Source organism: Phaseolus vulgaris, chromosome 2 (genome assembly GCF_000499845.2).
Source record: "Phaseolus vulgaris cultivar G19833 chromosome 2, P. vulgaris v2.0, whole genome shotgun sequence".
NCBI lineage: Eukaryota > Viridiplantae > Streptophyta > Magnoliopsida > Fabales > Fabaceae > Phaseolus > Phaseolus vulgaris.
The window spans coordinates 38,955,933-38,981,828 of NC_023758.2; the positions used below are offsets into that span (position 1 = coordinate 38,955,933).

The 25,896-nt window shown below is 29.3% G+C and overlaps 2 protein-coding genes and 1 long non-coding RNA gene across 4 annotated transcripts; 1 reads left to right on the forward strand and 2 right to left on the reverse strand.

Annotated features, from left to right (window-relative positions):
• Positions 1-4,972: 4,972 nt before the first annotated feature.
• Positions 4,973-5,590, reverse strand: LOC137811952 (uncharacterized). The gene is made up of 2 exons (XR_011081205.1): positions 5,449-5,590; positions 4,973-5,369 (listed from the first exon to the last, which is right to left on the reverse strand). It is a non-coding gene; the product is annotated as an uncharacterized lncRNA (long non-coding RNA).
• LOC137811951 (transcription factor bHLH112-like) lies at positions 5,227-8,653 on the forward strand. The gene is made up of 7 exons (XM_068613814.1): positions 5,227-5,591; positions 5,917-6,523; positions 6,648-6,758; positions 6,876-6,941; positions 7,100-7,165; positions 7,309-7,359; positions 8,029-8,653. Exons 1-7 carry the CDS (start codon positions 5,227-5,229, stop codon positions 8,185-8,187), a joined length of 1,425 nt encoding a protein of 474 aa, XP_068469915.1. The 3' UTR covers positions 8,188-8,653.
• Positions 8,654-18,593: 9,940 nt separating this feature from the next.
• Positions 18,594-21,615, reverse strand: LOC137811953 (probable NAD(P)H dehydrogenase (quinone) FQR1-like 1). Of its 2 annotated transcripts, XM_068613815.1 has the most exons (5): positions 21,499-21,608; positions 21,179-21,202; positions 19,887-19,980; positions 19,195-19,457; positions 18,594-19,102 (listed from the first exon to the last, which is right to left on the reverse strand). In XM_068613815.1, exons 3-5 carry the CDS (start codon positions 19,968-19,970, stop codon positions 18,868-18,870), a joined length of 582 nt encoding a protein of 193 aa, XP_068469916.1. In that variant the 5' UTR covers positions 19,971-19,980; positions 21,179-21,202; positions 21,499-21,608; the 3' UTR covers positions 18,594-18,867. The 2 variants fall into 2 exon arrangements, with proteins under 2 accessions (XP_068469916.1, XP_068469917.1); XM_068613816.1 differs by lacking the exon at positions 21,179-21,202 and having other exon boundaries at positions 21,499-21,615.
• Between the last annotated feature and the right edge of the window lie 4,281 nt (positions 21,616-25,896).

Sequence of the window (25,896 nt, forward strand, 5' to 3'; positions counted from 1 at the left end):
ATTAATAACACAACATGATTAATGTTATAAATTTATAGGAAGGAGCAGTTTAACCTTCTATGGTGGAGCAGCTGGATGGTAGCATTTGGAAGACCGAAATTGACGTTTATGACTATAATTTATAATAAAATGCTTTTGACTTTTAACCATATTACCATCTCACTAATACTTTCGCTTTCATCATTGTGTCCAAGTACTTTCTCAGTTTTTTTTTTTACTACTTTTGAATAATAATTTATATATATATATATATATATATATATATATATATATATTAATAATGGTGAGAAGTTAATTGAACTAGGAAACAACGAACTCCTTACATTGGTCCATATACTTTTATATCCAATTCTTTGAATAAAATATTTTACTTCAACATGTGAAATTATGTCCTCTAATATTTTTGTTCATTTTATAATTAATAAAATTTATTTTAGCATATATTTGACAAATATAATAATTAATCATGTCATGTCAATGTTATATAATTATTAAAAAAATTATGGCATAACAAATATTCTTTAATTGTATAAATTCAACAATGTAAATCTTATTTTTTTTAATCCAAGGTTACCTCATCTTATTTGATAAGATTATTTTTTAACATAAATATAAATTTTAATCACAATATCTTATATTTCATAAAAATTTCCATAATTAAATATGTAACTAAACATCAATATAAAATACAATGAACCAAAATGTAGTAAGATTGAACAATAAATATTCAACAACATATTATTTTGTTTTAAATATATTTTGAATACATCAATCTAGGTCCAAAAAGTCTATAAATTCATATTAATCCTACAAAGAGTACTTTTAATCTCTTATTCCCTTTTACACTCATATATTGAAAATGATTAATCTAATTCTTACTAACTTGAACATTAAAGAATCCTCTCCAATATCTCATCAGAATTCGTCAATAAACTTGACCTTTTTAGGAATTCGTCAATATCAACTCTCGGAAGTAAAAACTTGACCTTTTAGGAATAACTTTTTCCACCTCAAGAAAAGTCGTGCTCCTTTGTGAAAAGAACATTTAGTGCCTAACTTGGAGTCTGTGTAAAACTTTTTCCAGACCACAAAGTTGTATGGTTGCTACTAAAAGTCGAAGTATAATCTCGACTCCATCCAATCTTGAGATTGACCCATCGTTTGTGAATACCTTCAATACACACATGGAAAATATTTTCTAGAAGAACAAGGACACTCTTCAACACACTATAGTCGGCATGCAACAACAGTAAGCGAAGAAAAATTCATTGGTTGTGATGGTTGTTTATTTTCAAACGACCTTGGACAACTTTGGATGTAATTTATAAAAAGAAATTTTTATTTCAAGAATGTGTCTCATTACAACTATGCTAAAAAAAATCCTCCTTAGGAACAAAAATAAAGTTGAGGAAAAAAAGTACATAATTCAATTACAAAAATTTGGATAAACTATCTTCAAGTTGTACTATCTTCAAGAACTCCATTCCAATGGGAATCAGATCAAATAAATGTTTTCTTGCATCAGTTAAACAATACAATAATCAGGATTGGTGAGGAAGATGAATGGAGATGGAAAGCCGAGGTTAGCCACATTTTTACGGTCAAATTTTTCTATAATGTGCTTGAGAAGGAAGGGAGTGTTGAAAATAATAATATTTGGGAGAAATTCTGAGAGATAAAGGCACTACCCTCCACACAAGTTGTAGGATGGAAAGTTTTATTAAACAGAATAACAACAAAAGTTAATCAAGACAAAAAGGGGCTTATTTTTGGATAATACAATGTGTATCCTATGTGGTAGGGAGGGGAAAACTTCTAATCATCTTCTTTTTTTGCTGCAACATTTCATGGGCTGTTTGGAATATATGTTACAAATGGTTTAGTGAAATTACATTCCAACACAACATACCAAAAAATCATTTCAAACCGTTCATGAGTTTGAGATTATCTAATTTAGTGAAATTTGGAGACATAGAAATAAAATTGCATTTAATGCTACACTTAACCCGATATAAATCTTTACCGTGTATTGATCCTCTCAATTACCTGGAACAACACAAGTCATTGCCAACAAAGACTTATAATTGAATTTGAGCGAATCTCAGTTTTTGTTAATATCTAATTATTGTTTTTGGGTTGGGGTTTTTGTGTGGAACATTTTTTTGGTTGGACAAGCAAATAACAAATGTGTTGCTTTAAAGTTGGGAAAGATAAGTTGTTGATCAAATTACAAAATGCACGAACATTGACATCTTAGTTGTAGTAAATGACCAATTTTTTTTTGTAAAAGAGTTGGAATATCCCTAATTAATACTTCCATTTATTTAATTTTTTTTATAATAAAAAAATTCACAATCTCAGTGAATCATCTCACTTAAAAATAAGTGACCATTATAATTCGAAATTCTTTAAAAATAAACAATCATTGCATCAGTTCATAGATCAAACTTGTTTGAAAACAACGTACCATCATTTGTAGTCATTTAAAAATAAATTATCATCACATCAAATTAGTACAAAGAGGTTTTTAAAAATAAACAATCATCACAGTAATCCGAAGTCATTTGAAAATAAATTATCATCACAATAATTCGAAGTAGTTTGAAAATAAATGACCATCATATCAAAATCAACATAATTCGATAAGTCATTTGAAGTAAATGACAATCTCGAAGTAATCCAACTCACAACAAATAAAATATCATTGGATCAAAATAATTCGATGAACACTTGCATAACACTGAAACCCATTCATCCTTCAAATTTGTTCACATGCATCTCATTTGTGGATTATGAACTTGGGAGACTTATGTACCTACCAATGTTAAGATATATGAAAATACGCATAATAATATAAAATTCAATCAAATCAGATGCAACCTAAACTCTAAATTCTAAACCCTAAATGATGATAAACAACATGAAAACTTCTCTTTAAATTTTTTTTAATGAAAAACAATATGACAACCTTAAAATGGCATTACTATAAACAGACTTCTCCAAATAGTTCGTGAGCCATATAGTACTCTCCAAATATAATGTTGAAAACTTCTTATCAACTAATTCATTTATATATATAAAGTATAATCAATGCCATATATTTAAATAAAACAAATAATCAATGTCAAAAAAATGGGTCAAGTGTTTTTCATAATATAATTATGGAAATATTATAGTATTTTCATTTTTTCTATTTTAAAATACATAAATAAGGAAATACGAAACAGATTTCATAACTTTTTTAAAAAATAATCAACAAAAAATTAAGTTAAATGAAATAGTAGAAGGATGTAAGAAATTTTATATCAATTAAATATTAGAATGAGCGCAAATTTTATCTTATAAAACCGATTTTTTAAAGATTGAATTAAGTTTTAAAATCTACTCTTTAATATATAATATTAAAATCATTTTCAATATATCTTAATGATTATATTTAGGTTTACCAGACGCTATCGTTATATGTCATAAAGTTATTATAACTGTGTAGATCAATTAAAAACCTTAATTTTTAAATATTTTTCTATACTTTGATAATTATATTGTGAGTTTGGTTTAAGTTTCATTAGCACGTGATGTTCCGTGCGACCCCACTGTTCTTTAGCCAACTAATCGTTATTTGGAAAAATGGAAACATTAGTACATTAACAACTAGGTTAGTGGCCCAGCTAGTTGTACTAGTGCTGGTACTACGTCGTTTGCAATCATAACATTACCATGAAAATGGTCCTCAATTTTATCTCAGGGTACAGATTTTTGGATTATGATTATTATCTATCATGTTTCAAATTTGTGGGGGAAAGAGAAACCAACTACTTAAAAGGTAAATGTGCAGAGGATTCTTTTTCGGTCCTTTTAAAAACATATCACTATTTTGAAATCATTAAATTATACAAACTAACTAAACTATACAAATATATATATATATATATATATTTTATAAATTTATAACTTTTATTATTCAATACGTTTTGTTTAACATGAAATTTATACTATAAGTAATGGAGTATTGTTTTTTTTAAGACTATATGAAGAAATTAAGCTTCACCAAGAGGAAAAGGAAGATAAGTAGTTCGCTAAGTCATATAACTAGATTTATTATTAGCTATTTTTTTTATAGTTCCATTTTTCAATATTTTAAGAACTTTTCTCAAAGACATTGTAAAAAAGAGTTTATTACTCTAAACAAATGATTAGATTCATAATCATTTTATTTTAATGCAGGATTTGAACTCTATTTAGAAATCATGGCATGGGTAGACAGCAAATCAAATCTCACAACATGAATATTAATATACCACTGATATCCTTTCATGTACACACAAAGAAATAAGATTTCTTTTTTAGAATAATGAAAAAACTATTTTAATACAATAATTCTTTTACTTTATAAATAATAAATAAATAAATAAAATATTTTAAAAATGCTCCTACTTTGTATAAAACTCGACCCTACTTCTCCAACATATATCAACTCAATTCCTAAAAACAAAATATTTTTCCTGAGCTACGTACAAAAAACAACAACTACATACAAATCCGTTTATATAATGGTTGAGTAACTGAAAAAGTTAATTACATATTTATACCTAACCACGAGGAAATTCATCTTTTGCTTTGTGCTATTAGATTTCACAAGCAGTTCTTCATGTCTCAGTTAATAGTTTTTACGAACGCTATGTAATGTCTTTTATTTTCTCTTCAACCCTAGTAAATATCAACGTTAGCTTCAACAAAACAATATTACAAAATAAATAATATATAATACTTATTTATGCTAATTTTTATATAACAAGTATGTTGGTAAAATAATTCCATATGCACATTTATCATAACTCTTAATGGAATTGAAAAAGAAAGTAATTAAATTAAACTCAAGTTGGGATAAAACTCACACTTATATCCTAATATATATATATATATATATATATATATATATATATATGTTTTTAAGAAAAGGAGAATTAGAATATGATTCAAAATTCTCTCTCTCATGATCAGCAGTCATCCTGTTGTAATGTCAACCGGATTAATCTCCATTGTTCGCACCCTTTTAACCGTTTCGTATATAAAATCACTCAAACTCCAACCCTTTTCTTTTGTAAGTAAACCTATATTGCTGAGTGAAATACTTTTTTATAGAGGACGTAACTCAAGAAGCTAGCAAAGCTCATAGATACAAACAAGTCAGCAATTTGATAAGAAAGGAGCAATTTCAAGTTTGCCATGGCTGAGGAGTTTCAAGCTAGGATTTGTGGTGAAAACTGGTGGAGTAGTACTATTGATTCAGCAAGAACTGTCTTCCCTATAAGCTCATCATCGATTTCTTCTTCTCCTTGTTCCGTGGCAGCTAATAATGATGCAGGAATCTACAGCACTCGGCAAACAGATTTGAAGGCAACCAAGTGTTGTGTTGAAGAGACTAACAATTTTGTTTCTAACTCTTACCTGGGTTTTGTTGATGCACAGAAGGCACCCAAGAGTGAATCAGCCAGTGGAAGTGGTGGCATGTTGATGGATTCCACCATACAGATGATGGGTTTTGGCCTCACATCTTCAACATCAGAGAATTGGAATCAGCCTCTATTAGTGTAAGGCATCACCAAAAATAATATGTATATGATGATGATATATACTTTACTTTTGCTAACACATTTTCTTGTGAGAGAGAATTTTAATTAAATTTTTTATGTAATATATGTGTGGGTGGAAGGTTTTTAGTATATGGTCCAGCGCTTCCACTAGGGTTGAAAAAGGTTTATTTCTCTTAACTTTTTCTCATTGATTTCATTTGAAAAAGGGAACTTGATATTATCAAAGCATATATGGCGTATAAAATAGCTCTTAATTGTTTCTTTCCCTATTGGATTCTCCTAATCATGACCATAAATTTTGTCTTTTTTTTTTATCCCATAGTCGATGTAATGGAAGGGCAGAGAGCAATTTTCAATCCGTGCTTCAGGAAGAAACGGGAATAGATTCTTCTAATTCACAAAGTCGCAGGGATTGGACCCCAAAGAGCTTCTCTTCTGGTGGTGGTGGAGGAGACCAAATTGATAATTTCAAGCCATTGAACCAAGAATTTTCAGGAGATTACCAGAGTCTAAGTCCTTTATCAAGCAGTGGGTTATCGTCAAATCGTGATTTCGCAATCGGATCAGCCTCATATGGTAACCCTTCAACGTTACAAAGCTTATATGACCCTGATCCTCATCCACAATTACCACACCACTCACTTTTCACCAACCCTCCAATGTCCTATTCATCAAAGGCAACTTATGGGACACCCTGCACTGAACTAACACCAACATGGTCTAAAGTCTCTACCTTTTTGAACCCCACAACAATAGCAAAGCAACACCCTATTGGACTTCACTTTTCTAACAACACCCCTTTCTGGAATGCTTCCGCCGACGCACTTAACGACATAAGAGTAGGTACCTTTGCTTCTTCACAACCACAATACCAAACGCCAACCTTTGATCAAGAGAAACCCAATTGCCCAAGTACTATATTAATTAAGGTACATATATGTTTCAGTTAATACAATTTTTCATGTTCGGTGTTTAAAGATATATATCCATGTCTCTAGCCAGCTAGGGTTTTCTGCTGGGGACTGTAATTGATAAATATGTACTGAAGTGCAGCTCAACAGTGAAGAAACTCTAGATTCAGCAACAATAACGAAGAAAGATGCTTGTGAACCAGCATTAAAGAGGCCAAGGATTGAAACTCCATCTCCATTACCAACTTTTAAGGTATTGTACTGTTATTGTTTACTGCAATTCAACTTTTCTTTTTTCCACTATGCAACATTGTTCAAACTTTATAATAATTTCACTTTAGATTTTAATCAACTTGACATGTATGGACAGGTTCGGAAAGAGAAGCTGGGGGACCGGGTCACTGCTCTTCAGCAATTGGTTTCACCTTTCGGAAAGGTGAAAATTTTAGGATACGTCTCTTTCACTTCTTCTTTTTTTAATTTCCAAAGGAGCTACGACTATGATAGAATTGAGACCTTTACTTTCTTAGAGCACATTGAAAGGTAAAAATGAAAAAACTCACTCAGATATTTTATTCTTGTTCATCTTAACAGACCGACACCGCATCCGTTCTTCACGAAGCCATCGAGTACATTAAGTTCCTTCATGATCAAGTTAATGTATGTTTCCATTGATCCAACATTGTTTTGAAGAAAACCCTAATTATTGAGTACCATATACACATCTTCAATAAGAAAAGGGTTTCATTTTATAAGGCACTTTTTATGTTGTGTTTTAAATATTATCTTCACATGAATTACAGGTTTTGAGTACCTCATATATGAAAAATGGAGCTCCCATTCAACAGCAGCAGGTAGTACAAAAATGCTTATAGTATACTTTCGTTTACTAAAAATGTCTTTTATCAATAGTAGATAATATGTTAATATTAATATTGCTTTATTGATATGATTTATTAATGAAATAAATTATTAGTATAGATTGTAATGTATGGATGCCATATATATATATATATATATATATATATATATATATTTCTCAGGCACTTATTTAACACTTCTTTCTTTCTAATAGCTTTCTAACATTACATTTTTCTCACTTTCTCTCTCAAAATGTCAAAAAGGTATGAAAGCGTTCATTTCATATTTTTCCTATATATATATATATATGAGGACTTTTATTAAGAGAGGAGAGTAAATTTTATCCAAAAGATTAAGATTAAATTATAAGCTCTGGCTATTTGAAGTGATTATATTATTATTAAATAACTTTTAATTGATATAATTTATATAAGATCGCAGGGTCTAAATTTACCCTTAAAATGCTCTCATTAAAGTACCCTTATTACTTCGTACATTCACATATATAGCAATAGTTGAAGTTTGAGTATCCTGACATAAATAGTTGTAATGACTAATGGTTTTTTAATAATTAGTATGAGATTGGTTTTTGTAGTGATTTTGTAGCATTATATATGGCTGAGTAGCATTGAAACTTTTATTATATATATGTTGGTCGAAAGGAGTGTGATGATATGAAAGAGTCAGAAGGAGCACAGGAAGATTTAAAAAGTCGAGGCCTGTGTTTGGTACCGATTTCAAGCACATTTCCAGTGGCAACAGAAACCACTAGTAGTGCAGAATTGTGGACGCCTACATTCAGAGGCGCACTCTTGAGGTAGAGAAGATAAAGCCAAAGAGACTCGGGCAGTGGAGAATTGATGACGTATTATTAACTATTTGCATATGTAAGATGATGAAGCAGATGTGAAGGCACAGTTTATGCAGAGAAAAGCTGAAGAAAACAAAGGATAAAAAGAAGGAAAAGTGAGAAAAGAAACAAAGGAAGTGACCCTTCAAAGGTCACCAGAGAAAGCTGGGCCAGCCACAACCAGAATGATGTGCGCTTCCAAATGATTGGTGACCACTGGAAGAGAAAATATTTAAGTGCATAGATATAGTTTATCAACTATATGTTACTTAATTTGTGGTTAGTGAGTGAGTGTGAGAGTAGGATCATATACTAAATTCAGCCACACTTGACATTAGAGTAGGTGATTTGTTGCTGCTTCTGCTACAGAATATATGCAGAATTCACTTGTTTCTGTCAATGATTGTTTATTATGATAGTAATATATTTTGTTCCAATCTATGCCTACCACCCAATTCTTTTGTTTAAGGGAAAAACAAAGTACAAGATATTCATTTTTTTTGGTTTAATGTAATTTTTATTTTACTCTTTCAATTATTTTCATGATGTAAGTGTTTCCTTCACTCACCCTTCTAAAATATCATTAGGTGGTATGGAAGATCGTGAAAGAGATTTAATTTTTTAAATTTAAAATAAAATAATTAATAATATTTAATTAATTATAATGTATAATGGAGGATCTTATAATTCATTTTCCTTAAATGTTTAATTAATTTTACTGTCTCGTTGTTCATTTTGCTAGGTAAGTGATAAGAGCAAGTTGTCTTTAACCGATTCTGATTTAGCACCTTTACATTTTAAGTTTAAATACAAAAAGTAGTGGTCCTAAAAAAATTATAAAATCCACTTTATAGTAATTATTTTAATGGGATGTACATCAATCGGTCAGTCTTAAATTTATTTTGTAACTTCTCATAAAATTACGAGGATACGTGTAGAAAGTAAAGAAGTGGACTTAAGAGAATAAAATTAACTGTTTCAAACAAAAAACAGAATAAAATAAAAACTAATGATTAAACTTAATATAAATAAATAAAATTTAAAAATTGTGATAAAAATAAATACACACTTGATAAAATCTAAAATTAATTATAAATATAAGTGGTAGTTTTCTATTTAATCACTATTAAAAAAATTTACATAAATACAATTTAATCTTTATATTTGTGTTGATTTCTTTATCATTATATTTATATTAAAATATTTTATACTATTTAAAAGGTATTATTTTACAAAAAGTTATTCTTTATCCAATTTAAAATTATTAAATAATAGTTTTAGTATAGTATATTTAATCTACTTTATAATTACAAAAAAATAGTTATGCTAATAAACATAATAAAAATTTTAGAAATTTGTATAATTTATTTTCCGATTTTAAAAAAATTATTTCATTTATGTATTGATTTTACTAAAAAATATTAAAATTTGCTTAAATGATAATTTTTTAAATATTTAATTTCAATTTATACATCTCAAATTTATTAAATATAATCATGCAAAATTTCTCACATGACAGTTATTTATGTCTTTCTAGTTAATTTTGTGACTTCTCTCCACACTTTCTTATCTCATTAATACTCCTAATAATCACACCTACTTAAATTCATCACGTTATCTGTCAAACCAGAAAAATCCCCCCCAAAACACAAGTTTAAATACACTTCAAAACAACCAAGCCTACTCATTTATGGTCCCTTATCAAATAACATAAAGCTTGCTTCGGGGCTTAATGCTTAAACCACAAGCAGTTCTACCACTGCATGCATTGGCCAATAAAATGCTACTCACCAACTACTTTTATGGCCAAGCACCTATCAAGAAATCCCATCTTCATGAATCAAACTTTCCAAAGCTGATTCCTTCCCCACTTCAAATTCTAAGACAAAGTTAAGATATTAAAATTCATAGAGGACATGTACTCTATGTCCCTTTAATTATCTTTTTTAATATATTTTATATATTCGGTTTCATACATTATTATTAGAATAAGAAAAATTAGTGTTCATTTGATGTTATCTACTGTCAAATCTTCAATTGTGTCACGTTAAACATTTTTACATGGTCTACTCTATCATTTTTAAATATACATTTATTCTTATGTTTCTATATCTCCCCAATTTTTGCTACCTATACACATCCACATATTCTATTGCTTGTTGTGTTCAAAAAAGGAATTAATTCTAGTATGTATGAGATGTGTCTTCGTATCATAATGGTTAACCGTTGACACCCGTAACCAATTATAACACATCCTCCATATAAGCCAAACGACCTTGCAATTGAAAAATAAATGATTTATTGACTTATCTTTCACACCACACATAAAACATAAATTACTTACTAAAGAAACTTCACGTCTAATCAAATTGTCCTTTGTTACTATTGTCTTTTGTAAAACTCTCCAACCAGTTATTTGTGCAGATGAGAGAGTCTTAATCTTCAAAAATTCTTCGAAGATGAATCTATTTTCGTCTTGTATTTCTTTCCTTAAAATTATATATGCTAACTTTATCGTATACCTTTCAGACTCTCCCTTCCTCCATATTCATTTATCATCTTTTTCATCCTTACACTTCCTTAACCACCTCCTTGTTTTCCAAAAGATGATTTGTTATTGTGATATTGTAAATTGATCTGATATGGCACCCAATAATCCCTCATTCTCATAATGTTAGTTCTTAATTATTTTTTCATAAATTGATGGTTGGTTACTAAATATGAAAGAAGGTACATAGAAGGAATTTGATAAAGTTGGGGAACGAAAAGGCTTGAGGCATAATTTATTAAAGTATGCGAATTATGAGTCCTAGCTCATCTTTCTTTGATACAAAACTTTCTCTTTTTTGTTTTGGCTAATCAAGGACAATATATCTATCTTCTAGTACAAGTTTTTCTTCCCACCTGAAAAGGGTTCTTGCTTTTCACAAAGGAAAAAAAGGTTATTCCTTCTTTGTTGGTACTTTGAATCTGATCTTGCAAGCCCTTTACGCACCAAATTTACCTCTTCCAAGCTTTGGAACAACTTTGATCTACCAATATTAATATTTCAATGTTAGGAAGGAAAATGAAATAGGAGACAAGAATTTGTTCAAAAAAAAAGATGGAATGACAAATCATGAGAGCTAACTAAAAAATTATTCTTTTTTAGTTTGGAGGTTCAAAATCCCTGAAATTAAAATAACTCTGAAATGTCCCTTTTCTTTGGTTCTCTTCCATCCAAATGTATGAAGCTTTTTTTCCTTTGGGTCCGTAACATATATACCTTTCAGTGCTGTCAAGTTGGTAGTTGACATAAATGAGATGATTAGATTTGTAAAGGAGACAAAAAGGATTTTACTATTTTTGGGTGAAAGACCTTCGGATACTGACTTAAGCATAATAATTTTAGTTGACATTGGTTATTCCCAAAGTTGCAATAATAAGAAGAATAAATGCAGAATATTGATGTGATTCCACGCCATACTTGTCGATGAAATGAGAGAGACCACAAATTTTAACTCTCAAGTCCTCTTTTGCTTCCATTCAAACACTGCATATTTTAAATCTATTTTATGTATATGTCTATCTCATATCTCAATTTTGTAACGTCAGCTGAGTTCGATATAAATGGGAGAATCAGAAAAAGTCAAAATAATAATTTGTAACCTTATTGGTTTATATATGAGGTTACAAGATTGTAGCGTCATGGGTATAGTTCGATGTTGCGTATTAATAGATCACCTATCGATGTTCATATCTGAGACATTATATCAGCACAAATCAAGGGATTCTGAATAATCAGCATTTATTATTGAATTATACCAATATCAAGACCCAATATAAAAGGGATAGGGTGAATATTTTCAGTATATATCAAAGAATGCATCAGAAAGAAAGAAATATTACACACACTGGCTAATAGTACACTTATTCTTGGTTACACTCAATATTCTAGGTCTGAGATCGTCAAGACTCTTATCTGGAACAAACCTTAATCAAATTCATTCTCATTTAGAAAAGATGGAAGTAGAGAAATTAGCATTGGTTTGTATATGATTAAGTCATTCCTTGTCCAATTAGTAATTATCATTCATAAGTTATTTGGATTAAATTATTTGAGAGTATATTTGATAGAATAATTTGAAATATAATATTTGTGTATTTTTTTTTAACTTTACGAGTTATATGTTATGGAATATAGAATTGTATTCGATATTGTAAATATATATATATATATGATAGTTTTGAATATTTATTATTATTCTTAATCAAACAATTCATAAATTATAATTAGGAATAGCCTAGAGCCCAACAAATTCGGCTTTGTAAAATTGGTCATTTCTTTTTGTATCTCTATAGTTTATCTGCATTCTCATGAGATTGGTTAAAAGATCACAATTGTTTCCTTGTCACTACCACCATTTGTTATCTGACAGGGCAGAGGCCATGCCAGCCACCATCTTCTTGGATGTGGTCTTTGTACTGGTAGGCACCGGACGAACACACGTGGCCGACCGACCGAATGCATAATAAATGTAAAGGCATTTATGTGGCAAGCTAAGGTGTTAAGATACACCTCCGAAAAATAAGGAGAACGCGCTTAGAGAATATATGTTCTCCGGGTATTCCGGGGCACGACTGGCAAGACTTATCCATAACCACCCTGAGCCCTAGGGACAGAAAGCCCATTAGGCAACCCTATAAATATTGTGCTCAAGCCAAAGAAAGGTACGTTTTTCATCCACTTACTAAACCACACTTAGAATCTCTCACTTACTTGAGCGTCGGAGTGCCTTCGCAGGTACCCTCCCCCGCCCGACTGAAGGAGACACCAAGAAGGAACGACCGACCGAAGAAGAGGAAGATCGACACATCAGCAATTATACTATATCAACCGACCGTGTCTGGGCCCATCTCTCCACTCAGGTACAATCTTCATCTTGTCTTCGTGTCACTTTTGTCTATATATTGTGTTATAGGAAGGAAGTGTTTCGAAATATAATTTGAAAATTATTTTTTGTATAAATTATTTTTTTAGATTTTATAATTTGTAAGACATTTTTGGAGTGCATAATGCAAAAGTTGAATTTTAAATTGTACACTCTTAAAGTCAACAAAACTTTTAAATTATACAATTCAGAAATAAAAAATATTTTTTTTTATAAGAAAAGACTTATGGATTGTAAAATCTTATATAATTTAAAACTCATTTTTACTTCTAAATTATGCAATCGGAAGCTTTTTTATGCAAAAAGGAAAAAGATGACTTATGAATTGTACAATTCAATTTTTTTAAAGATGAAACAAGACGTCCATAAGTATGCAATGTAGTAGAAAACTATGGGGTTACAAAAAGAAATCCCCGTAAAATTTAGCAACTTCTAGATCACAAAAAGGCTTGACAATAATAATAAGGCCTTTTACATTCACTGAACTTTGTAACATATGGAGGACTGTTTCATCCTCATTAATTTTAATTTTTTAAAAATGTTCCCCTGTAATATTCTGGATTATGTAATCTGGAAGATTTTTTCCAAATTCGTAATTAGCTTCTGGATGATGTAATCTGGAAACATTTTTTCAGATGAATGATTAATTTCTGAATTACATAATCCAAAAGTTTTTCTAATATGAGATTAGTTTCCAGATATGTAATCCAAAAGTTGTTTTTCAAATGAGTGTCCAGATTACATAATTCGGAAGCTACTTTCAAATTCAAATTTCCATATTATATAATTCAGAATACCATTTTTTAAAAATATATTCTGGATTACATAATAAGTAAGTTATTTTTGAATTTGAGATTAACTTCTAGATTAGATTATGTAATCCAGAATAAGATAACACAAGAATGATACAAAAGTATTTTCATATTTGGTACGGAGGTGTGGCAGAAAAACATGTAAAAGTGCAAAAAGAAACAGTACGTATGGAGAACCCAATAATTAACCCAATTGATCACGGTACCACAGCAGCCCGGCTTATTTAAACACGTTCTTTAATCCTCCATTCTAAAACTAAAGATATTAATATTTAGAGAAAAGTTTTTTTAACATCCTCAGTAAAAAAAAAAAAATACATCTAACAAACACTTATTTTAATATAATAATATTTTAAATTAAAAATAAAATATTAATTTATTAAATTGTGAAATGTATGTTTTCACACAGTGTAAACATATCACCATCCTAATATTTATGAAATTATATATGGAGTGATGATGATAAATAGAGCCCTACTGAAAAATAAAAAGCCAAGAATTACTTCCAATGGGGGACAGTAATTATACAATAACAATAAGAAAATAATTAAGATGAAGAACAATTTTAAATTATATGCCAAACCGAAGTCGTTAAAATTATCGATTGTTTAAATAAAATAAAATATTCACTGAAACAATTTTTCTTTTTAATAAAAAAATGAAAATTTGGAGTGTTGTAGGATGAGACCCACGTAAATTTTAATAATTATAATATATATTACGAATACATTGGTAGTGAGTAGAACAACCTCAACTAAAGGTTATGGATTTCAATTCTGTTAACTTGCATTAATAGCTCATTTGTAAGTATTAATATTAGTGACAAATGGTACTTTATGGGGGTAGTTTAACTTGGTAATTTAAGGTGATACTTTTTCATTTTAACGAATTTAAATAATTTATTCCATTCATTTGTCGTGTGTTTCACTAATCTAATAAAAAAACTAACACGTAGATTAAAAATATTATTTATTTTTCATCTTTTTAATAGTTATTTTTTTAGATAGTTAGTCATTATGTAATTAACATTCTTTTCTCACAAAAAATAATTATTACACAACCTAATTTAAAAAGAATATGAAAAGAATTAAATAAAATATTTTTAATTCACATGTTAATTTTGTATGGCCTCCAACAATATGAGTTGAAAAGCATGTATTTTTTTTTCTTTATTGTAATGTATAGCAGTTTCTAATGTGTTAGCTTGTTAATATAATTTTGTTAGTTTGTTATTGGTATGTTGTTAAGCAATTTGACTTCCTCTGATCGCGATCTAGGGATTGAAGATTCAGAAGAAACACAAGGATCATGGTTGATTTTGTAGTTATCTGTTTTAAAAAATTATTAAATAAAAATCAATTTTATAGATATGTATGTTAGTTGTTAAATTGATTAAATTAAATTTTATTTTATATACTAAAAAATATTATTGATATATAAAGTAATTTCTATAATTGATAAATAGTTTTAATTTGATATCTAATTAACTACTAAGGGTTTAACTATTAATTATTTAGATTCTAAAGTTGGTAGTTAAAATCTTGGTATCAAATTAAATACCAATTTAGAAACTATTTATCAATAATAGAAACTAATCTAGTCTCTAAAATTAAGTTCTGATTTATCTTCTAACTCAAATACGTAGGTAACTATTAGTAGGTAACTCAAACTTCTTGTAGTGATGGTATCTCGACTCTCTTCCTTATAGAAGAACTGTTATTGGATGCGATGTTTACATGACTCAACCACCTGTCTTTTGAGTCCACAAATTCAACTTTTGTTTGTAAACTCATATGCTTATATATGGGTTAAAAAAGACCCATGGAGCTTGGTAGGAAAGGCTTACCACCACTGGTGTTGGCCTTTCTAAAAAAGAAGTGTGATCCCTCCTTAGTAATACTTAAATGTAATATAAGTTGTCTTTATGTTCTTATCTATATAGATGAGATAATTTTCAATGGCTTCTCTTCCACATTGTTACAATCTGTAATAATTAGACTAAGCTCAGTCTTTACTTTTAAGCAACTTGGTGATCTTAGATATATTTTTTTTTTTAATGTGGAAGTAAAATGTCTCTCTAATGATTATTTTCTTCTTTCTCAAACTAAATATATCCATCATTTACTTGAAAAAACAGGAAAATCAGCAACTAAAGGAATCTTCATCTTATACAAGGAGGATTAAAGCTTTTTAAGTATGGGTCTGAATATATGGATGATCATGCTTTGTATCGATAGTGGTATTTTACAACATTTAAAAGTAACTAGACCTGAAATTGGTTATAGTGTTAATGAAGTTTGTCAATTCATGACATAACCCTTATTATAATGGAAAGTTGTCAAAAGAATACTTCGCTACCTAAAAGCCATTTTTCTAATGGTTTACATCTTTAACTTACATCTACTTGTGACAGTTATAATTTATCTACCTATTATGATGCATATTGAGTCTCTAGTATTGATGATAGAAGATCTAATTTTGGTGCTTGTATCTACTTTGGAACCAATTTGATCTCTTAGTGGTCCAAAAAGCAAATTTTGATGGTTCGATCAAGTGTTGAGGTGGAATATATAAGTTTTGTCATCACTACATCTAAAATTCTATGACTAGAGTTAAAGATCAATTATACTAACCATCTCTTTCAAAGCATTTTTGCTTTAAGTCGTGTACTGGTAGTGTCCGCACGACTGACACTCTGATTCGACATCCAGTCCAAACCCACTGACACAATCAAAATCATTACGTCTAAACAAGGTTAATGAGACTAATCAACGATCAAGCACTAGGTAATGCACTCCTAAATATGTTGGAGATCCCACATCGACTAGAGATTAGAGCCTTTCATTGTATATAAGTGGGTGCAAACCTCAACCCTATGAGCCGGTTTTATGGGGTTGAGTTAGGCTTAAAGTCCACTTCGTAATATGGTAGTCACACTATTACATGCAATTTTTGTGGTAAATATGGTCATACTGAGGTTGTTTGTTTTCGCAAAGTGGGTTTTCCTTCTGGTAATGTTAAAACCTCAAAGTTTTCTTTTACTAGAAAAGTCTGCACTTTTTGTAATCGTCTTGGCCACACTGTTGACACCTGTTATAAAAAGCATGGGTTCCCTCCTGGCTACAAATTCACCAATTGGACATCCCAAGCCAATAATATGATTACTATATTACGAAGTGGACTTTAAGCCTAACTCAACCCCATAAAACCGGCTCATAGGGTTGAGGTTTGCACCCACTTATATACAATGAAAAGCTCTAATCTCTAGTCGATGTGGGATCTCCAACAAAATATGACACAACTCCCTAATTTGGCCCAATAACAAAGGGTCTATGGTAATAATATAAATAGGCACAAATTCCAAAGATCAGGTACGTCATCACCCAGTGTCGAATACCGAGTTCTTACTTAAACATCGGAGTACCTTTTGCAGGTATTATCCAAACCCGGAGCTAGCGAGGAAGAGGAGTGGAGGAGCGAGAAGGTGAGAGTTCAGCCGAGAAGAAGGAGCGAGGTGCAGATCGACCAATCGATCGAAAAAGTGTCTAAGTCGTTCTCTTGGTTCCAACCCTGTTCGAGAACAAATCATAATTCAAGTTTACACTTAGAACTAATACATGGAATTGAATATATGTTTTGTTCGTGAAAAAGTTGGTTAATTGTTACTCATATTTTTACATGTGATCAAATTTGTTGACATTTTTACCAAATCTCGCTCTGAAGTTCAGTTTTGTTTATTAATTATTTTCAATAACCTTGTGTTTGAGGGAGACTGCTAGTGTATCTCAGTTTCTAATATGTTAGCTTGTTAATATTTTGTTAGTTTGTTGTTCTACCTGTTACAACGTTCTGTAATATTATTGTTGTAGTCTTTATTTCAGTTCATTGCATGTATTATACACCTTTTTTGTTGCCTATATAAGTGTATATTGTTGAACCTTTGGAATAAGAAGAATCAGTTTATTCTCAAATTATCTCTGTGCAGATCAGTTTCTTTTATGTTGTGTAGATATGTTTATATCAACGTACAATGAAGACAATGATATTTAAACTTATAATCTCACATATAAATAACCCAACCTCTTTCATAATCTCTTTGAAAATTGAACCCCTCTATGTGGGGTTCCTTAAAAAAAATCCAAGCAGATGGATTGAAAAATGATGTTTCCGCGTGAGACGATCCATCAATTAAGTTGTAGTAGGTAATAAGATGGAAAGACGAGAAGAAAGGCAAAGGGATATTGCCACAGCGTTTGTGTAATCAAACCACAGTTCATCGGGCACGGACGTGTTATCTGCTTCGAAGTCTATTGTCTGATTTGATATCCTAACTTCCATTGGCAACAGGGAAAAACAAATGAACCATTGTCGGCAACGATGTACCGAGAGAAATCTTTATTACCAACCTAGGTTAGTTCTTTTACTCATAAAGAATGAACAGACATAAAATTCAGTTAAAATGAGAAAGCCTTTCAATAGAAAAACGAATTACTATATATATCATTGGCAAGTTAGTTGGATGATCAATGTCATGCACTCATGTCTTATCAGTTTATCACACCATAAAAACAAAATATGCTTTCATTGTAATTGATTGGCACCGTGCTATGAATATTATGCCAAATAAATTTATCTAAATGAAAATACTAAAAATTGCCAAATTCTTGTTACTGACAATAATAACATTGTATTTGAGGACATATTATGACAAATGACAACACACTGGTATTGAACCCAAGTATTGATTATTTTCTCTCCTTCTCCCCCTCTAATTAAAATCTTATTCTGTTCGACATCGAAGGAACTTGAAACTATATATGATGATGCACATGACTCTTTCGGTTGCTTAAGTAGATTGATGATGCACTATATTATAGAAACTTCAAATGGTAGATTGATGTATTAAGATCACTGAGATGATGCCTTGAGCCTCTTAGCAATGCCAGCAAAGTACTTCCCCTGATGGAAAGCTTGAGCCAATTCTAACTCAGTAGGTTTTCTGGAGCCATCCCCAGCGTAGGTACCCGCACCATATGGGGAACCACCCTTCACGTTCTCCATCTCAAACATTCCAGAACCAAATGTGTAACCAATGGGCACAAAAATCATCCCATGATGAACAAGCTGAGTGATAGATGTCAGCCTGCGCCATTAAAATCAGAAAGCAACTTGTGATCATTGGAATATGCGCAAAAAATAATTGTTGGAAAAAAAACACGTTAATAGGTGACTGACGGTGTAGTCTCTTGTCCTCCTCCTTGAGAACCGGTGCTGTAAAAGATTCCTGCAGGCTTTCCAGCTAATGCCTGTGTACGCCATAGGCTTCCTGTTGCATCCATGAAAGCTTTGAATTGAGCAGCCATTAGTCCAAATCTTGTGGGGAAACCAAGCAATAAGCCATCAGCCTCAGGTAGCTCATTGGGTGTAATAATTGGGACGTCACTCTTTGGAGGTGCCCCCATTTTCCCAAGGACCTCTTCAGGCAGTGTTTCAGGCACCTGTATGAATAAGAACATCATAAATATAGAATGAAAATTCCCAGAGTGTTTTGAGTAAGTTCTGATGAATTGTGAAGAATATAAAACTTGGTTAGAAAGTGCTTGCAACATATTTATAACTCATTCGTTTCTTCCACTCATCTCCTCCTTGATGATTGAAATTTATCCTAGTCTCACTAAATAATAAATGGGAAAGTGACACATATGGGTCCCTTATGAATTTCACCTAAGAATAAAGAATGTTAGATAATACTAGTCCAGAACTTCTTAGCTAGCTAGGTTAAAGCATAATGATTATTTGAACCTTTTGATAACTGGAAGCAAATCTTGAGATAGATACAAGATAGACTTTAACTAATCTCCAAATGTGAAATAAATGATCACAAATGTTCAAGAGAGTTTAAACCCGAAAAACTTGTCATTACAAACCTGCCATAGCGTAGCTTCCACTCCTTCAACGGAAGCAGCTCCTTTTTTAATCTCTTCTGCTAGCATCTCAACATGTCCGTACATAGAATAGTAACTAAACAGCAAACAAGCAATGTAAATTTTAATCAAATTCATTCTACAGCATTATGATTGACATTAAGTACAACTTCAGAAGGACGTTATCATAGGCCATAATGTACTAAACTAATAATGACCCCGAACCAGAAAAGGGTCGAGACACTATTCCTTTACAAAAAGCACAGACAGAAGAAATCATCAGTAAAAGTTAAAATTTGGGTCAAAAACACCGAAGCTCAATCAAAGTCATCATAACCCAAAACAAAGCCTGATTCAGTGATTTATGAAAGATTATTGCACCTACCACTAATGCATCTGGTGGCACTAAGTTATCACCAAGGACAAGTATAAGCATTTTAGTACCACCAGACAAGACATGATAACATTGACAGCTCGTTCTGTACAGTGAGAAGCCATTAACAAAGCCTGCCTCGTTTGTATTTGCATAACTCATAATTGAAATGGTTGGGGCCAAAGAAACATTTTTAAATACTAAAGGTTATATCGGAATTTGCAAGACAAGGAAGAGTCATCAATAATAATGAATGTTAGGACCACACTCTATTGAAGTGCGTGGGGCTTGCACTCTCGATTCCTTGGATAGACATATGCCTTCCCTTTACAACCTTCTTGAGAAAAGGTAGGTCTGCGGGGGTGTTCAGAATCATACCTTTCTCGGTAGTTATTGTTAATTTCCCCATAGAACCACTCTCTCCTCACCTCCAAGATTCTCCTTTCCCAAAACAAGAAAAGCTCTCTTTCCTTCAGTTGTATACCCCCAAATCCTTCTCAAAGGAAGAAATGGATAAAAGAAATTACCAATCAACGGAGAATAAGGAAACAGATCTGTGTCAATATTTCTCTTTGAAGGACTAATTTATCATTATGCTGAAACAAAAATTTCTGGAAATAGGCACAGCAGAAATAAGCTATTCACTGCAAAAATGTGAATTGATGAGAAACGACACAGTCCCCCAAATTTTTCAAGGGGCCAAAAGAACGCATGCAATTCTGCAAACTGGATTTTATCAACAACAAAAAGAGAACTGGCTGGCTTCAATTACCAAAATGGAAAATGACTTAGTGGCACTAACACGCAGAGTTGACTTTCAGTCATAGAAAACCGTACATAAGACACATAATAATAATAATTATAATAGTGCACACTGAAACACAAAGACCCACTTCCCAATTATCTATATTTCAGCACTTACCTGGATCAATACCAAATCGACAACCTGGGAAATGAAGCACACAGCCATAATCACCGAAAATCATAAGCAAAAGACAGAGTAACTGAACAACCAGCGAACAACAAAGGGGGGAAAACAATAATAACAATCGTTGTATCACTCATCATATGTTAATATGTATGTAAACATGTTTGTGCGGAGAAAATAAAGCAAAGGCACAGATAGTGAAAAGTAAGGGGGAAAAGGAAAGGGAAAGATGCCCCAGTCAAATTAGAGTGGAATTCGAAACTTGACTATGAGAAAATAAAGAAAAAAGGGAAGAAAAAGGAAAAATGGCTTACACAATGTAGACTTTAGTGGGTGCCATTGAAGAGTGTATATTGGTGTGAAGGTGTTTCTGTGTGTGTCTGTGAAGAGAAGTAAAGAAGGTGGAGTTGATAGGTGGATGAGAAGGTTGACAGGGGTACTTCTTCTTATATATTGCATGCCCCCCTAAGACACGCTGTAAATCAGTTATTTCCCTCCATTTTTTTATTTTTTATTAATTATCCAATAATTAACAATAAATAGTTCAAAATTCATATATATATATATATAACATTTTCTTAGTTCTGATTTTTTTTAAAATTTTATATACAAATTTGATAAATTTAAATGATAAATTTTAATATCTTAAAAAAATACATCTAAACATTCGACTAATATATTTATTTTATTACTTTTTATTTCTATAAAAAAAAATCAAACTTTTACATTTTTTTCTTGTATTTTTTTAAACAAATTTTACTAGCATTCTTTAACGCATGGTGTAACGTGTCTTAAACGATGTAATTTTTTATTTTTAAATATTTTTTTAAAATAAAAGTTTTCATGTTACACTATGTAACTTAAGATCTAAGCTAGACACATCAAGTAACAACAATCATTTACCATCACATAAAAAAAGTATTATTAAAAAAAATAAAAAAATACAAAAATAAAGTCTTATATTATAAAAATAAAATAAAAAATTGAAATATTTCTTTTGAATGATCAAAGTGATATATATGTATGTATATAAAACAGAGATCGTGACCATATTTAAATTTTAAAATAATATTTTTAAGAATTATAAAAAAAATCTTAACGTAATTCTTTTTTGTCCATTATTTTTAATAATTGTAAACATATGAAACTTTCAAAATGATATTTATTGAAGGATATAAAAGTATATTTTTCTAATTTGTAGAGTGATAATCAACAGTAGAAATGAATTGATGTCAATGTTTTTAAGTATTAAATAAATAAAATATTTTAAAGTAGAATCTTCTAAAAGAAGATTATAATAATAGTAATAATACAAAAATAAAATGGAAATACCTATAATATATTTTAGTTCCCTGGAAATTATTTAATTTTATTGTAAGAAATTAATCAAGAACAATTCTAAAACTAATTTCAGAAATATATTCTCAAAAGGAGAAAATAGATTCAATTATATAAAATGTTGATGGACAAAATAATATGTCAAAACCAAATGCTACATGAACTATTATTAGTGGAAAAAATATTTTATTGAATAATTTTTGGAAGGCAAACAGTGCCAGGAGGTTGATAAATTTTAACTTTTTAAGAGTACCAAGTTTTTTAAATAGTAAAATAGATTTTTAGTTGAGGTATTATATCTCAAATGGTTTATGTAATAAATGTTTGTTTATTAGTTCAAGTTATAAAGAAAATAGTGATTTTTAATTATGTAAAAAATAAATAAAAAATCAAATTGTGAAAATAAGATTAATTTAAAGAAATTAATTTGGAGGCTCAATTCCCTATCTAGCACCATTTACACTTTTATTTCCCTATCTAGCACTCTTTTGTTTTTATTTCCCTATCTAGCACCCTTTTGTTTTTATTTTCCTATCTAGCATCCTTTTGTTTTTTATTTCCATATCTAGCACCATTTCAAAAATAAATAAAAAATAATTATTTTTTTTATAATTTTAATTTTGAATATATTAAAAAACAAATATTTTTAATGTTTAAAATGTTAGAAATATAATTAATGAATAAAAAAAAATAAGTTTTTACAAAATAAAAATAAAAAAGTAATAAATTAAAAATGTTTAGTTTAATTTTTTTTTGTAAGAATGAAGAAAATAAAAAATTAAACTCTACAACAACATAAAAGTTGAATCTATAAACATAAATTAGTATTTATTTTTGTTACTATTGATAATGTAGTCATTTTAATTTCAAGTAAAAAATGCAGGACATAATTATAAAAGAAATCAAAGTCAATTAGTTTTAATTATTATTGAACGCACAAATAATATTGAAGTGTCTATCTACCCTAAATGCAAAATCCTAAAAAAAAACTAATGCAATTGCTATACTTAATGCTTAAAAATAAGAAAAAGAAAAATGTAAAAATAAATATATATAGAAAATAAAAACAGCAACATTGCAACGGATCTTTCATGTTACATAAGACTATTTGATGGAACTCAGAAATGAAGAGTATTGGTCTGCATACACTGATCAAATACTATGTCCAAGTCCCGACATAAAAATAACCTCAAAGAGGAGACCTAAGTCAAGTCGAATAAAGACTGATATGGACATAAGAGAACAACATAATTGAACAAAAAAATGTCCATATTGTCAAACATCATGACACACAAAAAGAACATGTCCCAATATTATTGAATTGTGCACTTATCGTCATTAATTATTACCATTGAAGAAAATATTAAATGAATGATCATCTTTCATTTATTTTTCTTTTTATGATCAGCATCTACTTATTTAATATCGTCTTATATCTCTTATCTTTATCTTGTTTGGATTTTTTTGTATATCTTGTATATTTATCTTATTTTGTTTTGCCTTTATTTTACATCTTATATGTTTTTAGTTATTATTTTTTTCTGCCATTGTTTATTTATTTTTGTTTTTGTTTTTATTTTATTATTGTTGTTTTTATTTTCTATACTTATTTATTTTTGCATTTTTTTCTTCTCATTTTTAAGCATTAAGTGTAGCATTTGCATTAGTTTTTTTTTTAGGATTTTGCATTTAGGGACTTCAATATTATTTGTGTGTCTACTATTAATTAATACTAATTGACTTTGGTTTTTTTATAATTATGTCCTGTATTTTTTTACTTGAAATTAACATGATTACATAATCAATAATAATAAAAATAAATACTAATTTATGTTTATAGATTCAACTTTTATGTTGTTGTGGGGTTTAATTTTTTATTTTCTTCATTCTTAAAAAAATAATTTTAAACTAAATATTTTTAATTTATTACTTTTTTATTTTGTAAAAACTCATTTCTTTATTTATTAATTATTTTTTTAACTATTTTAAACATTAAAAATACTTATTTTTTAATTCATTCAAAATTAAAATTATCAAAAAAATAATAATTTATTATTTATTTTTGAAATGGTGCTAGATAGGGAAATAAAAAATAAAAGGGTGCTAGATAGGAAAATAAAAACAAAATGATGCTAGATAGGGAAATAAAAGCAAAAAGGCGCTAGTTAGGAAAATAAAAGTGTAAATGGTGCTAGATAGGAAATTTACCTGGACTTCTACTAAATAGTTGGTGCGATTCACGTAAAATTAAGTATTAAAATTGCTTTTATTATTTAGTTATTATCATCAACCAATTATCTTATATTCGAATTTTAATTCCTTAGACTTACAAACCTAAGTTTTTTTTTATTGGACTCTAAATTCATTAATAACTTTAACCAAATAACCAAAATTAATAATTAAAGTTTAGTTAATTGATCTTAACTAATTATCACTTTCAATCTTACGTATTCTTTTCTAGTTTGAGCTTGCAAAAGTGTTTTCTAATTACAACGAAATAAGAAAAAAAACAATGAGTAGAAGAATGTTACTTTCTTATAAATTGACTTTAATACCCTGGTGGTCTTTTCTAATAGTCATTTTTATCGTTTTGGTCCCTGTAATGTCAAATTTTATTATTTTAGTCTCTCTTATTGTTATTTTATGTTACATAAGGATATAATAGACAAAATATTACATTATTTTGACATGTGGTGTGATACGTCCTAATGACATGAAACTGCCATATTATCATGTAATAGTAGGGAAAAACACGTAATATGTCATATTAAAAGAATAAAAAAGACAACAAAATATGAGGATGAAAATAATAAAAACAAATATACTATAAGAATCATTTTTATGTTTAAACCTTTGAATAAAAAAATATTCTTTTAATTCTTATTATTGAATTACTATTAAAAATATTTTTCAAAGATAACTCTAAGTAATTAACATTATTACTTATTACAACATATAATAACTCAAGTATAATTGAATTATAATGTTTGAAATGCTAAACTTTTGAGAAGTAATATTTGTATTTTAAGTATTAGTTATAGTTTTTGTTTATTGATAAGTATTTGATCAATATACATGACAATGTATATTATCATAAAATACTAAAACATATATGTTTTTTTAATATTCATTTATTAATGTTTAGATAGAGGATGTTTGGACGAATTAAAATATTTTTTTAATTATAGAGACACCAATTTTCAATTTAAAAGATTAAAAAGACAAATTTAATTTAAACCTGATATATTAAAACATATCTAATCTTTTTTTTTATCATTTTATTTGATTTTGCGTTTAACTTGGTTCGTAAGGTCTTATCAGTATATATATATATATATATATATATATATATATATATATAAAGAGTTTGAGAG

What these genes read in the sequence shown, in the direction of transcription:
- LOC137811951 (XM_068613814.1), top strand. Translation starts at nt 5,227, where the DNA reads ATGGCTGAGGAGTTTCAAGCTAGGATTTGTGGTGAAAACTGGTGGAGT. An exon ending in CAAGTACTATATTAATTAAG is followed by an intron (nt 6,524 to 6,647) that starts GTACATATATGT and finishes ACTGAAGTGCAG; the next exon opens with CTCAACAGTGAAGAAACTCT. An exon ending in CTCCATTACCAACTTTTAAG is followed by an intron (nt 6,759 to 6,875) that starts GTATTGTACTGT and finishes ATGTATGGACAG; the next exon opens with GTTCGGAAAGAGAAGCTGGG.
- LOC137811953 (XM_068613816.1), bottom strand. Translation starts at nt 21,524, where the DNA reads ATGGCACCCACTAAAGTCTACATTGT. An exon ending in CCCACTAAAGTCTACATTGT is followed by an intron (nt 19,981 to 21,498) that starts GTAAGCCATTTT and finishes TTTGCTGTTTAG; the next exon opens with TTACTATTCTATGTACGGAC. An exon ending in GGAGGACAAGAGACTACACC is followed by an intron (nt 19,103 to 19,194) that starts GTCAGTCACCTA and finishes TTAATGGCGCAG; the next exon opens with GCTGACATCTATCACTCAGC.